The 14,488-nt window shown below is 37.9% G+C and overlaps 1 protein-coding gene across 1 annotated transcript; it reads right to left on the reverse strand.

Annotated features, from left to right (window-relative positions):
* Positions 1-4,865: 4,865 nt before the first annotated feature.
* On the reverse strand, positions 4,866-12,139 carry LOC108676802 (aladin). The gene is given in 10 exon segments (XM_047884941.1): positions 4,866-5,637; positions 5,920-6,042; positions 6,229-6,350; positions 6,353-6,506; positions 6,969-7,129; positions 8,040-8,199; positions 8,955-9,114; positions 9,373-9,557; positions 9,894-10,021; positions 11,801-12,139. Coding segments are annotated over 10 exon segments (1,629 nt in total). The 5' UTR covers positions 11,921-12,139; the 3' UTR covers positions 4,866-5,321.
* Between the last annotated feature and the right edge of the window lie 2,349 nt (positions 12,140-14,488).

Below are 14,488 nucleotides of genomic sequence, written 5' to 3' on the forward strand. Positions count from 1 at the left end.
ACATGACAAATTTTTGATACGTTTGGAATCTTGCGGCTTGTGCCTAGCGGCCCGATTGTGCATTTTTGTTAACAATTATATAAGAGGCTATTCATCTGGCAGAAATCTTGCAGATACAGTTCTGGAAATGGTTAGAAAGCTCTAGTTGCTAAGTCACAGACTCGCGGCCCTAAGGTTAGAAGTTTTCCATGCGTGCCAAGTTGCCAACACTGGGACAAATTATATACCTTTACCATATGGCATATAGGTAGTACATATCCTATATACTGATATTATTATAGTGATATAGGCCTTATAGGGTTTAGGTAGGTAGACAAAATAAGGGAAACACATGAGAAATCTACAAAATAAATTATATTATAGTATTGTGTAGGCCTAGATCCACTTTTTGTGACAAATATAGCCTAGATTTTCCAATATATTGAATATTAATTCATAGAAATTGTGAACTGTTCCTAATGATTTTAACCTCTTTTTTACAACACTTTTCTTCAACTTCACCTCTTGTTTATCTGTTTGTCTGTCTGCTACAAATCTTGTAATCGAAATCTAACATACTTCTACAGTTCTACTTATCCTATCAATCTGAAATTTTGCATACGGTACTTGTTTAAAGTTGGAGAAAATGCATGAATCAAATGTCAGAATAAATGATTTTAAAAATGAAAAAAAAAAATGTTTTTTTTTTCAATATTAAAAAATTGAAAAAATAATTTTGTCAGCTACAAATCTTATACCGTAAAATGGGGTAACTTAGACCGGCGGGGTAACTTAGACCACTTTTCGTTTTTTTTACAAAAACCCCCACAACTCAGAAACTATTTGACATAGAAAAATTTTGTCAATGGATAAATAATTTTGAAAAAAAATTATATATTAAAAAATTTATATATATTAAAAAAATTGAAAAGTTATTTTTTTTTATTTTTGAAAATTAGATGAGAAATTCATTGTACCGTAAAATGGGGTTACTTTGACTGGCGGGGTAACTTTGACCACTTTTTGTTGTTTCAACAAAAACCCCCAAAACTCAAAAACGATTTGACATAGAAAAATTTTGTCAATGGCCATCAAAGCTGCATAATTACGCTCTGTAATTATGCCATATTGACCTAATTTGTATAGTCCATTTATGCGCATTGTTATTAGGTATTGATCTGTCGATTTTGCCGGCCGGGAGGATGTCGGTAATGTAGCCAACTCCCAACATTAGCATGCAGGATTGGATCGTACTGTTGACATACAGGTTCATACCCTACTTGCCACAACCAGTCCAGTCATTCATTAGAAGGCACCGATGGCCCATCTAAAGCCATATTGCCTTCTTTAGTTCTGTAATTCATGTCCAATTGAATTGTGATCTATGAATGAATATTCATACTGTGCTGACTCTTAGAACCTGAGTCCTGAGTTGACGCGTTAGCAATCTAGGCAACTCATATCCAACCACAACACAATGCGGATACACGTTTGTGTGTACGGTCAGTGTGATTACGTAATTTGTGTTGCCGTGCGTCGTGTCCATATTTAAACTATTTTAGCTTTCTAAAAGTACGGCGCAAAGCGCATTTTTTTACCGGTATAGTATGGCGCACCCCGCAGGTCTTTAAAATGACAATATAAATTCCCGCGCACCTGGTACATCTTCCTGACCATGGCTGCTTTGCCACTATGTGGTTTGCTGGTCTACTTATATGTCTTAAAATTAAACTTGAAGTAGAGTCTAAAAAACTCTCTGCCTTGCCTGGCTTGCCACTATCATGCACTATGTACGCCAGTATGGAATTCTGTATAGATAATATATTATCATGTTAACTTACTAAAATGTATTGAAAAACTTATCACCTTCCACCAAAGTGAAAATTGATACTCATTACACTGAGCTCGTCAGAAACTGCGGACACCCGGACAGCAGCGTTTCCTTTATCTCGCTTGCATGTGGTTCGAAAACCAATAAAAATTCGGCGACAACTCCCTCCAATACATATACTGTCGTGTATCCGTATCGACCAATTTTTGTAATGAATATGTTTCAAAATAAAAATAAAAATTACATAAACTTTCGCAGAAAATTCTCACGATTTCACCAATACCAACAAAGTTCTCGAATCCACACGGAATGATGGGATAAACTGCTAAACTTTCACGGCGTATGGCAACATTGTGTTGACTGTTGACATTAGACAAGACGGTGTCAGACACCTCGTTTTGGTCTTGTAAAGTTCAATTTCATAATAGATTTGATCCACATTTCACAGTGACATTTAAATGATGGAAAATTGTTTCAAAAATTGAACACCAATTGATACGCTTCTAAATACGAATTTATTCACGTTTTCACCCTATAATGTCGAATTTGTCTTAATAACTTCACTTCACTTCAAATCCTGAATGATTTTGTCTCCCATGGCGAGTTTTCAAACATCTTGTGTCTTTTAGAAAACGTCGGTTGTTCATAAGCAGTAATTATTTTATTTTAATGAACTAAAGAAAGTTTAGTCATCGAAATGACAAAATCATTAAATTTAAAATATTAAGTTATATGAGTGAGATCATCAATTATCAAAGAAGCTGTAAGAAAAAATTCGTTGTTTTTTTATGTAAAAGGATGTTTTTCAATTAAAAGAAATGCAATAATTGATTTTTGGAAATAGGATGTTAAAATTAACGATCCGTATAAGAATTCAATAGATGTTACGACTTACGATTTCACAATTATCTTCAAAAAGTTTGTAGTCGTTTGTTTGATCAGAAGTTTTTGTTCGTTTGATCAGAAGTTTTCATTCGTTTGATCAGAAGTTTTCATTCGTTTGATCAGAAGTTTTCCTTCGTTTGATCAGAAACAGAAAAAGTTTTCGTTCGTTTGATCAGAAACAACATAATTATTCATTCTCTTGCATTAAGTATACGAACGATTAGTTAATTCGTATACAACCGTATACGAATTAATTATACGATTGATCATCCCGCTAGATCACCGGTAGCGGGAAAGAAGCTAGGTACCTATTCAATTCAGTAGCACGTTAGCTCACTGCTCACGTGTTATGAAGTTTGGCTCGTATGAACTCTGAATTGCGTGTTTAGTGTGCATGATGGAAAACTCTGCCTAATAATTACTTAATGAAGTTTAGTTCATTGCGGTCAACTTAAGAGACAAATTTTCAACTAACTAATACTTTTTATAAGTCTAATTTTAATTGTTGAGTGAAAGGTGCAGACTTGCAACTTCCAAGTGATTAGGTACTTTATAGAAACTGAGCAAGTTAGCGTACGTGTTTTAAGCCTTTAAGAAGTTCATTTTTTGCCTCAAATAACGATGTTGGATCAAAAAAGTGGTCTTGGTGGATCAAAATAATATATGAACCTTCGAAATTAGAATTCCATCCTGAATTGTATGCCACTATATTTAGTTTTGCAATATTCCAAATTTCCAATTAGTTTTGCTACTAAAAGTTTTACGCCGGGTCGGAGGACTGTCCCGAGTTACCCCGCCCGGCCATAGTGGCAAACCAGAGCTTTTTTAGAATCAGTTCATTTTGAATTTCCTCATTTACTCAAGATTTAAACCAATTTCTTAAGTATGATAATGCTGGTATCCAGGATACTTTACTGGTCTACTTATAGGACTCAAAAATGAACTTGAGGGAGAGTCTAAAAAACTCTCTGCTTTGCCACTATGCTTTACTTGTCTACTTATAGGACTCAAAAATGAACTTGAGGGAGAGTCTAAAAAACTCTCTGCTTTGCCACTATGCGCCCGGCACCCGTCCCGAGTAGCCCCAGTTGACGGGAAGTGGATACCGTCACGACTCAGGATAGTGGCAAAGCAGAGTTTTTTACTCTCCTCCTTCAAGTCCTATAAGTAGACCAGAAAAGTATCATGGATACCAGTCATACCACATACAAGCATCATCATAGGCTACATAAGATATTGACTTAAATCTGGGTAAATTAGAAAATTAAAAATGAACTGATTCTAAAAAATCACTGGTTTGACACTATGGCCTTATAACTTTATAGGTAGCTAAGTTTATTAGGCCTATTATTATTTTGCTTGGGAGGCTGGGTAATGGGTATAAGAGTCAAGAGTGAGATCTTTCTAATATTTGTAAGAAAAAACCTTGGTGTTCTCAACATAAAAGATAGAATGTTTTTAATAAAAATTAAATACCCACACGGGCCACACAGCCCACACCTCATAATGTTCATCAACGGGTCACTGGTCAGACTTAAAAGCTGAAAGCGTAGGCGCTGAGCTTTCAAGTGTTCCCCCTTGGGCCCTTGCCTTAGCCTTAAGTAATAAAAATGAGCAGTCAGTCACTCACTTGGCAACTGCCAACTGAAATGTCACTAAGCACCGGCAAGGGAAACAACTATTAGAAAAAAGTTTTTATTCCCCCCCCCAGCCCCACCCCAAAAAAAGGATTGGTGATAGAAAACGGAGAGTCCATGACGTATACACTATCTTGGGCTGTCAGAATCAGACTGACACTCTGGATTCTGGAATCCGATTATCCGAATACGTGTTAGGAAGTCCGCATCGGTGGAAAGAACGGACAAACCTCTCTGCCAGCAGAAATTTTTCAACCAAGCAATTTTTGTAATCATCAAAACATATATTTTTTTCGATATCATCGACGACATGTTAAGATTATTTTGTCAATAATATCAGACAAGTGTACTTACTTGGGTAAAATTTTAAGAAAACTCAACGACGCGGGATGCACTTAGCACTATGATGATTGTTTTCAGATGTGTAAAATATTTGCGTAATGCCAAAACATCTCGAAATACCGTTAGAAAATACTTTGCACATTTGCCAAACTTTTTATTCTATAATAATTCATGGACAAAAATAGTGGATCTGCTCTCTAAATATTATATTTGACTCGACTAACAGTGAGCATTTTGACATTCGAGCTATAGCACAATTAATTAGGAGTTATCTTCGTGGAGCCTTATTTCAACAACTGGCTGAAGTACATTCATTTATTAATAAAGATCCGACCAATAAAATCTTAATACAAACTAACGCTACAACTTTCATATGAAAAGTATATTCTACTCAGTCATAAAACAATTTGCCTATCTATGCAAGGTACGATTGAGGCGAAAGGGAAAAGCGTAGAATAACACCTACAGGAGCTTTTCCAAACTTCATAACTAACACAAACACCTACAAATTGTGAATTTCGCTCACTGACTTAAGACGAATCTTCATAATTTCATATCCATCCACCCATAAAAAATAATGTCAGGTTTCTAAATTAATGAAGAAAGCTAGATCGGAGAAGCATTTCCCAAGAAATTTCGAAACTGAGTTAGGACAAAATGCTATTATTAGGCCACAGACTCCCATTTAGAGTATCGCTTTGAAATTCTCGAGGCGTAATATGAGAGTCATTCCAAGGACTGTTAACATTGGTGGTGTGGTAGTCGGCAACTGTGGTGTTAAACTCGGCTAACGTGGTGTTCAAAGCACCAATATTTGATGTTGACGTGGTCTGCCGAGACGTGTATAGAAGAGGGACGTGTTGTAGAGTCCCGTCGTCCCAAGCAACCGTAAGTAGCGATGGTTGGGAAGGGTGAAAGGCTGCTGACACTGGCAGACAGTCGTCAGGACCTTTGATCACTCCGCTGACGAAAATAAATTATTCATCTCGTTTAGAACAGCAGCCAAACCGGAAAAAGGGATTGATTGCGTGAAATAATTCTCTTAATAGATTGATTAGATTCCATTATTATTTTCATTTTAAACAAAATTTCAATCTGTTTGATCAACTATCCCATTATTAGATGACATACGCAACGAAGAGAGAAATTTGAGTAAGCAAGTTAATGAATTTTTTTTACTTGATGAATTTAATGAACTATTTTCTTTTACTCAAGATGTTTTGACTTGTACATAATATTACTCACTTGATGGCAATTTTAAGAGCATGAATCGTGAGCGTGTGAAAGAGTACCAAGTAGGAGCAGGAGTGGAAATAGAGCAAGAGCCGCTCACCGCCCCACGCCATGCCTTTCACAGCTCCACCGACGCTGCAACGGAAGAAAATATTTACAATATGAACGCGCAAAATAGGAAAATGATTCATGTATACCAAAATAAATATAAAGGTTGTTTATGAATATAAGAAGTTCATATGAAACTCAAATTTTAATTTAAAAAATGAATCATGTTTAACAACTCAAAATTGTACATTAATTTAAAATTAATATTGAGACCTGACAGTCTGGCCACTTGTGTCGGCGAGTTGCACGAGAGAAAGGTCTGCCAGCATAGTGGCAGCTGTGGCAGCAGTGGTAGGCGACAAGAAGTACAGCACGGCAGGGTCAGCGGTGCAGAAGCAGCTGTGGCAGCAGTGGTAGGCGACAAGAAGTACAGCACGGCAGGGTCAGCGGTGCAGAAGACAACGTAGTCGCTGCAGGGCGACCACGCACAGCACGATACCTCGCTACTGCTCACCCACTCTTGCAGGCTCCAGTCACTTGTGTCGAAAACTCTACACAAATATTGTAAAATTTATTTACATATCTAATATATTAATGATTTTTGGATGGAGACAAAATTTTACAGTAGGGCAGTCGAAGCTTTATGATAAGCGAATGGTTAACAGAATTAATCTTAAGATTAGTGGATGATGAACAGACATAATTATAAAATTGGTGGTTGGTATGAAGACATACTTCCACGGTTATTGAACAGAAGCAACATTGTTTTGATATTACACAGTAACATCATCTTCTTATACAAGTAATAGCTTACTGATTAGACGGCAAATTATTCTCTCAGCCCAGTATTCGTTCTAATTTTACAAGGCTATATCATTCCTTCACGCAAGCATTTGTTCTGAAATCACACGTCAAAATCGTTCCCTCGCGCCAGTACTGGCTTTAAATTAACAATCCAATTAAATTTTCTTGTGCATTTATTAATTCACAAAAGTCATCAAGGGTTGACTAACCTCAGGGTAGGAGGACGAGCCATGACCACGAGCAGTCTGGTGGCGTCAGGCGAGAAGGCGAGGTGCGTGACGTGACCGCTGCGCTGCACCTCAGTGCTCATCAACAACGCCGTGTCCCACACACGCACGCCGCGGCCATCTGAACATGCCACGCTCGTGCCCTGTCCAAAATAATAATTTTGTTAATGCGTAAGAAATGACAACAACTTGTAACATGTAGCACAGGCACGCCGCGGCCGTCTGAACATGCCACGCTCGTGCCCTGTGTCATAATAATAATTTTGTTAATGCGTAAGAAATGACAACAACTTGTAACATGTAGCACAGGCACGCCGCGGCCGTCTGAACATGCCACGCATGTGCCCTGTCCAAAATAATAATATTGTTAATGCGTAAGAAATGAAAACAACTTGGAACATGTAGCACAGCCACGCCGTGGCCGTCTGAACATGCCACGCTCGTGCCCTGTGACAAAATAATAATTTTGTTAATGCGTAAGAAATGAAAACAACTTGGAACATGTAGCACAGGCACGCCGCGACCATACGAATACGCCAAGCTCGTGCCCTGTGCCATTAGATGCATAAGACATAATTACAATATTGTTGTTGGGAAAAGAAATTAAAACAATTTGTGACACTTTGTACAACAGGCCCACGCCGCGGCCTTCCAAACACGCCGCTCTTGCGTCCTGCAGCAAGGAATCTTACCATATCTAGTGCAGCGTTCCAGATTTAAAACGCCTTAATACAAGAATGGGCACACTGATTCATTCTCTTTTCATTCCCATTCAATTGAAAAAAAAATTTATAAACCTCAATTATCTGACTAACTGTGATGCAATTTTCTTTACGTCAGTTCAATCTAGCATGAAAGCATAGACAGTATTTGAGATACTCCACTGCTTGTTATTGACTAGCGTTCACCACCTCACTATTAATGCAGTAGTACGTAATTATCATTGCAAGCAATCAATCACATTACCTATAACCTGATGCTTAATAAAAAGCCACTATTGCTATTATCATTACTACCTACTACTACACAGCAATAGTCAAGAATATTAATAACCTGAGGATGTGTCGTCATGACGGCATGAGAGGCGTTATGGAGGAAAGGCAGGAGCGAGATGCAGGCTCCAGAAGGGCGCGTCACTACAGACGAAGGGTCGACACTCCACAGCAAGACTCCCGCCTCACACGACACGCACGCAACACTCATGCTGTAGGGCCTGCAAATACACAACTCAACATATAACAATTTATTATAATATAACATATCAAAAATAATAATATAATCTCTGTTTTTATTCATTTCATGAATCTTTGGTGACTTTCTAATATTTTCAAATAGTGTTCCGGTGCGAAAATAAAAGCATAAAATTCTAAACTGGTTTTTCCAGAATGACTCTAATTTAGGAGCGAGTTTTTTTAGTTCATCTTCAATTGTGGTATTTGAAAATAACGCAAAAATTTTAGCCAATAAAAACAAGACACTTGCCTGACACGTGGATAGAACAACACGCAACTTACAGCCACTGGACGCCAGACACTTGCCTGACACGTGGATAGAACAACACGCAACTTACAGCCACTGGACGCCAGACACTTGCCTGACACGTGGATAGAACGACCACGCAACTTACAGCAACTGGACGCCCGACATTCGCCTGACACGTGGATAGAACGACCACGCAACTTACAGCCACTGGACGCCAGACATTCGCCTGACACGTGGATAGAACGACCACGCAACTTACAGCTACTGGACGCAAGACACTTGCATGACACGTGGATGGAGCGACCACGCAACCTACAGTCACTGGACGCCAGACACTTGCCTGACATGTGGATAGAACGACCACGCAACTTACAGCAACTGGACGCCAGACACTTGCCTGACACGTGGATAGAAGACCACGCAACTTACAACCACTGGACGCCAGACATTTGCCTGACACGTGGATAGAACGACCACGCAACTTACAGCCACTGGACCTGAGTGACGCGTCGCTGTATTCTGTGCTTAAGTAGTGGTTGCAAGGGCTTCTGGCTGTAGATTTTAACGCTGTCATCAGTGAACGCGACAGCCAAACGTCTGCTGCAACTGTGCCAAGAAATGCTCACAATCTCTCGGCTGCCACCACCTGTGCAACAATCAATTCTATAATTTCCATGCATCAACAGTCCTTTTTTTAATTTAAGAATTAGCATTATATTGATTAAATTCTTGTGGAATACAAAAATTTTGTTTGCGGAACATAGAAGTTGAATGAGATCAATTACTTAACATAAAATATTGTCAGATAAACTTTGCCTCACTAAATCCTGAAAAAGATGCTATTGCTAATACAAAGAATAGGTATATAAAAAATTCAGAGCCTGGTAAATATGTAATTTTTTACCCAGCCCTGAAGTGTGAGTGCGTGTACTTATACTCCTCTCAAATCTTGTGAACTTGGTGACTTGCTCGGCTGTGCTGAGACCAGCCAGAGCAGCCTTAGCAGCCACTCTTGCAATAGCCATCAGCCAGCCTGGCTCAGAATCTTCAACCAATTGTTCCAAACATCCGGCCAATCCTCGCTCACGGCTGTTAATAATATCCTCATTATAATATATAACTCAATAAAATACATAAGGTACGGTATATAAAAATATAAAACAACTTGAAAATGACAAAAAATAACAAAAAATATCCATCAATGGTTAGTAGTTTCTGAAATTCAAATGAATTATGAAACTGGGTCAAAAGAAAAGAGGACAAATAAAGTTGTGAATGATTCACAAGTAGAAACATATCAATTTTACTTTTATCAGGGTAATCCCCACATCAGAAACATAGGTATACTAATGAGACATTAAGTCATTATTAAGCATGAAACATGGGAATGACTCATTTTATTATTACAAAGCATTAATGACCCACTAGGCAATGACAATTGATGCTGGCAGTCTAGGCCTAGCTGAAAAGGCATTCTGAGCATCATGCTTGCCCAGTGCTGGTCGAACTGTCTCACAGCTTTCAGTTTCAAGGATTGGTTCACTGCATCCAAGCTGCAAAAAAGAAGATTTGATTAACAATCACACTTTTAACTGATTATTTCAGTTTGACCATAAATAACACACTTGCACTATTGGTTGGTTAGTGTTGTTTTTGTGATTGCTCTCCAGATTTTATTGACTTGCATAAAGGTGTCACGTATCTATTGAAAAGTGTCAAGTGGCAGCTGTGTTTCAAGTGACGAACTAGTTCAATTTGATTTACCTATATATCAATTAAAATAACTTACTTGCATATTTTCTGATCAAAAAATTATTTCAACTGTTACAAAAATATATTTTCATTAATTGTTTGACCCCAATTTGAGGAGTTGCCTGTCTTTCAAGATAAAACCCTTTTTTTTGGAAGGGCAAACAAGATGGCAATGGGCCCCTTGAATTGCTAAGTTTTGGCACATTTCCTGAAACTTAAACCAATTTGAAGAAAAATAATACATTTTAATACATTTTTTAGTATTCAATTAGTCATTAATACAGTAATACTTAGATTACTTACATCTACGTAGCTGAAAATTTTTTATACTCTCAGTCACAGTCTCTTGCTTCAAGTTTTTGATACTTTTGCATTAAAATTACTTTGAAAAATTAAAAACTTTTATGCAAACATACATTGTTTTCAAGTAATAAATTTTAATATTAGTTACTGCTCGGTGCTTGCTGGTGGTGATTCTAGTCTGGAAATGTCCTATTTTTGTCTGAAATATCGCGGCTCTAATATCATATAATTTCAGTAGGTATGAAATCTCGCGGCTCGAATGTCACAAATTTTTGTTCGATTAAAAAATCGCGGTTTGCACTTCGCAAACATGTCATTTCATAAAATTTTCAACTTCCGCAATCTGCATTGCTTTACCGTTTCTGCCAAAAATATCTTGCAGAAAAAACATAAAACATCGTAATGTAAACAAATAAACAAAACGATTGTTGAAGATCGCGCATAGTTGCGGTCATGTCAAAGCGGTCAGACTGTATATTAACACGTGCTGAACTTACAGTAAGCGATCTTCAACAAACGTTTTGTTTATTTGTTTACATTACGATGTTTATGTTTTTTCTGCAAGATATTTTTGGCAGAAACGGTAAAGCAATGCGGATTGCGGAAATTGAAAATTTTATGAAATGACATGTTTGCAAAGTGCAAACCGCAATTTTTTAATCAAACAAAAATTTATGACATTCGAGCCGCGAGATTTCATACCTACTGAAATTATATGATATTAGAGCCGCGATATTTCAGACAAAAATAGGACTTTTCCAGACTAGCAAGTAGATATATTCCATAGGTATGGTGATTGATAATTTATTATGCCAATCTGGAATTTATATATAACTAATATACCTAGTAATTATTTACCTTGTTAGACAAAATTTTCTATACCTAATTTATGATTTAGCTAAAACTATACTACTATAGTTCCAACTTTTATGGGCAATTTATGTAAATTGCATGCAATGCAAGAATGTATATTTTTACTTTTTTTAAAGGAAAATTTTGGGCAAGAGGCCTTAGGCCCTGGCCCCCCTGCCCCCCTGGGGCAGAACCATAGAATTATTATGATGATAGAAATGGGTTGAATTTTGAAATTGACTACAATGTCTACAAGTCAACAAGCACAGCCACTTGTTCTCATTCAGATTCATTAGAGACTTTTGTCTGATTTTCCAGAATTGCATCGTATCAAGAATCTAAGAGATATGAGTCTTGTGATCCATTTGTACGCAGTACTATAAGACAGAATTGCTAGGTATGTAACAGTCAGCCTGAGAACTCACCATCAGCTGCGCTGTTTTAACAGCAAGGTCTGAGCTGTCGCAACGAAGCACTCCTTCACGCTCGCACGCTGTAACCTCTCCATTTCCCGGTAGGCTTTTGAGCATGTGAAGATCCAACATTTTTTAATCGAACAACTTAATGGTCTACCAGGCAATGATTGAAACTTAATAGCGTCAAAACGGACAGTTACGACTTGTAATGTCGTTAAATTCTTTCACTTCTCGGTTTGTTGTTGTTGGCGAGCAGCGGGCTGACGGAGAAAATGAAGTCGCACGTCAACTCGGTTTAAAATTTTCCGAAATCCCGGTAGGGTTACCGCATAATCAGGCACTGCGGAAAGAAAGACTAACCACTGACCACTCCGCGCCAGTTTGAGCACTCCACACGGTGAAACGTATTGAAAATTCCCTTCGAGAAAAATTCTAAAGTACCTCAGGGGATTGATTATTATGAATTTCATTTCTCGTCATAGAAAGTTATACCTTCAACGAATATAACTTCGCTAAAGCACCTAAATTTTTCCGGTCGATTTTTCAGTCGATCACCAACGTTCATTGACCCGAAAATATCCCAGACTAGTAATAAACGCAACTAAATGAAACTTTGCACGCGTGTTCACTAGAAATTAACAGTAGTTTTTAGGTAAAGTTCATTTCCTCGATTTCGCCTTCGTTTCCAAGTTACACGGTCCAAAATTCGCATGGAAACTAATATGTACATTTTCTTCCGTACAGGTGAATGGGTCTCGCCTTTAATCCAAAATTATTTTCGATGTGAACACATCGACAATAATTTTGAACTATTGAAAACTTATTGAATTACACGACTATTTATTGCTGGAGTTCACTTTTTTCGCAGGAATAAAATGTTTTCATACATGCGCGTGTTTTACTTTTGAACACGCGTAATAGCGAATTTAAACTTCTAGAGCATGGCTCAGCACCTTCTGGCTGCCGCTGGCTAGCAAGTCATTAGAAGGAAGCGTGTGTCGCGCTCTGTCATCCTCGAAAGTGCACTCATTAATTAACACGCTGTGATTTCAGTTGTCACGTTTAAACATAACATAATTGTTTATAAGTAGTAATGTCACTTGTTTGCTTGAATCGTAAATTCACTGGAAACTTAGAAGCATAGAAAATTTCACAAAAGTTCACATTATCTTTATAGAAAACGAATAAAAGATAAAAGATAGTGTGATTTTTTGTGGAATTTTCTCTGCTTTTAAGTTTCTAAGATGATCGTATAGCGTGCTGAGTTTACTTTGAGAGTTACTCATGTTGAGTGAAGGATTGTATCCATTTCTGCTAGCAAATATTGAGAAAAAATATCTAATCAAGGATTAACGAATTGGCTAGAAATTGAAGCGGCGAGGTCACCTCCGTCAAATATGATATGCATGCGAGGTTCCAATGAATGTAAATGAAATCATTTGCTCATACATGCTGCGCTACTAGAGTCGTTAAACATCGATATCATTCGAGTGCTTTGGTGAATAGTCGTTCGTTAAGCTCATTTTGATCATTCTACTTAACCCAGAATGCGGGGCACTGTCCGTACGAATGTCGCAACCGAGCGTGGGTTGTCGTAACTTTAAGATAACATAACATAGTGATGTCGGCGCTAAAGAGTAGGCCTGATGTGGCCTGTCGCCGAATCTTGAACTTTTCGTGCCTTGTTCACAGAAGGTCTAAAATCGTGTCATTTGACCGGATATTTTCAAGACTGACGATAGTTTCAAATAGCCACTAGACTTCCACCGGGTTTGATATGGACCGTGCTATGCATTTCAAATCTGAACACATATTTTTCCATAGCTTTATCTAGTCTGTTTTTGAACGTGTTCATACTCGGAGCGCCAGCGATGTCATCGGAGAGGCTGTTCCACATAACATAACATAACATAGTGATGTCGGCGCTAAAGAGTAGGCCTGATGTGGCCTGTCGCCGAATCTTGAACTTTTCGTGACTTGTGCGTAGAAGATCTAAAATTGTGTCATTTAACCAGATATTTTCAAGACTGACGATAGTTTCAAATAGCCACTAGACTTCCACCGGGTTCGATATGGACAGTGCTATGCATTTCAAATCTGAACACATATTTTTCCATAGCTTTATCTAGTCTGTTTTTGAACGCGTTCATACTCGGAGCGCCAACGATGTAATCAGGGAGGCTGTTCCACATGTCGGTGATTCGAAGCGAGGAGAAATGTTGGCGCGTGGAGAAGTTGCAGCGCAGTTTTATTAGTTTATAGCCGTGGCCCCTGGTGTTGGTTCATGTTTCAAATTCTAGTAATCCTTCGGGGATCTTGTATAAACCATTAGTGTACGTGTATACTTCAATGAGGTCCCCACGATGACGTCGATAACTGAGGCTTGGAAGCTTCATAACCTTTAATCTTTCTTCATAGGACAGGACTGCCCTTCAAGCCTAGAATTATCCTTGTTGAACGTCTTTGAACATTCGCTATCATTCATCATTATCATTCGACTTCATATTATCATTATATTATCATTAAATCATTCAACTTGAGATTAATTGTTCTGATTCTTCTTGATGTATTCATTATCAAAGTTCATGTTTTCGATTTTGACGCTGCGATAAATAATTCCTAAAAATTTTTCAAGTGAATCAAGACTATTTTTGTTTGTTTGTTATAGGAGTGTGTCGGTGATATACATGGCCGCTA

The sequence above is a fragment of the Hyalella azteca genome, unplaced genomic scaffold (genome assembly GCF_000764305.2).
Source record: "Hyalella azteca isolate HAZT.00-mixed unplaced genomic scaffold, Hazt_2.0.2 contig16561, whole genome shotgun sequence".
NCBI lineage: Eukaryota > Metazoa > Arthropoda > Malacostraca > Amphipoda > Hyalellidae > Hyalella > Hyalella azteca.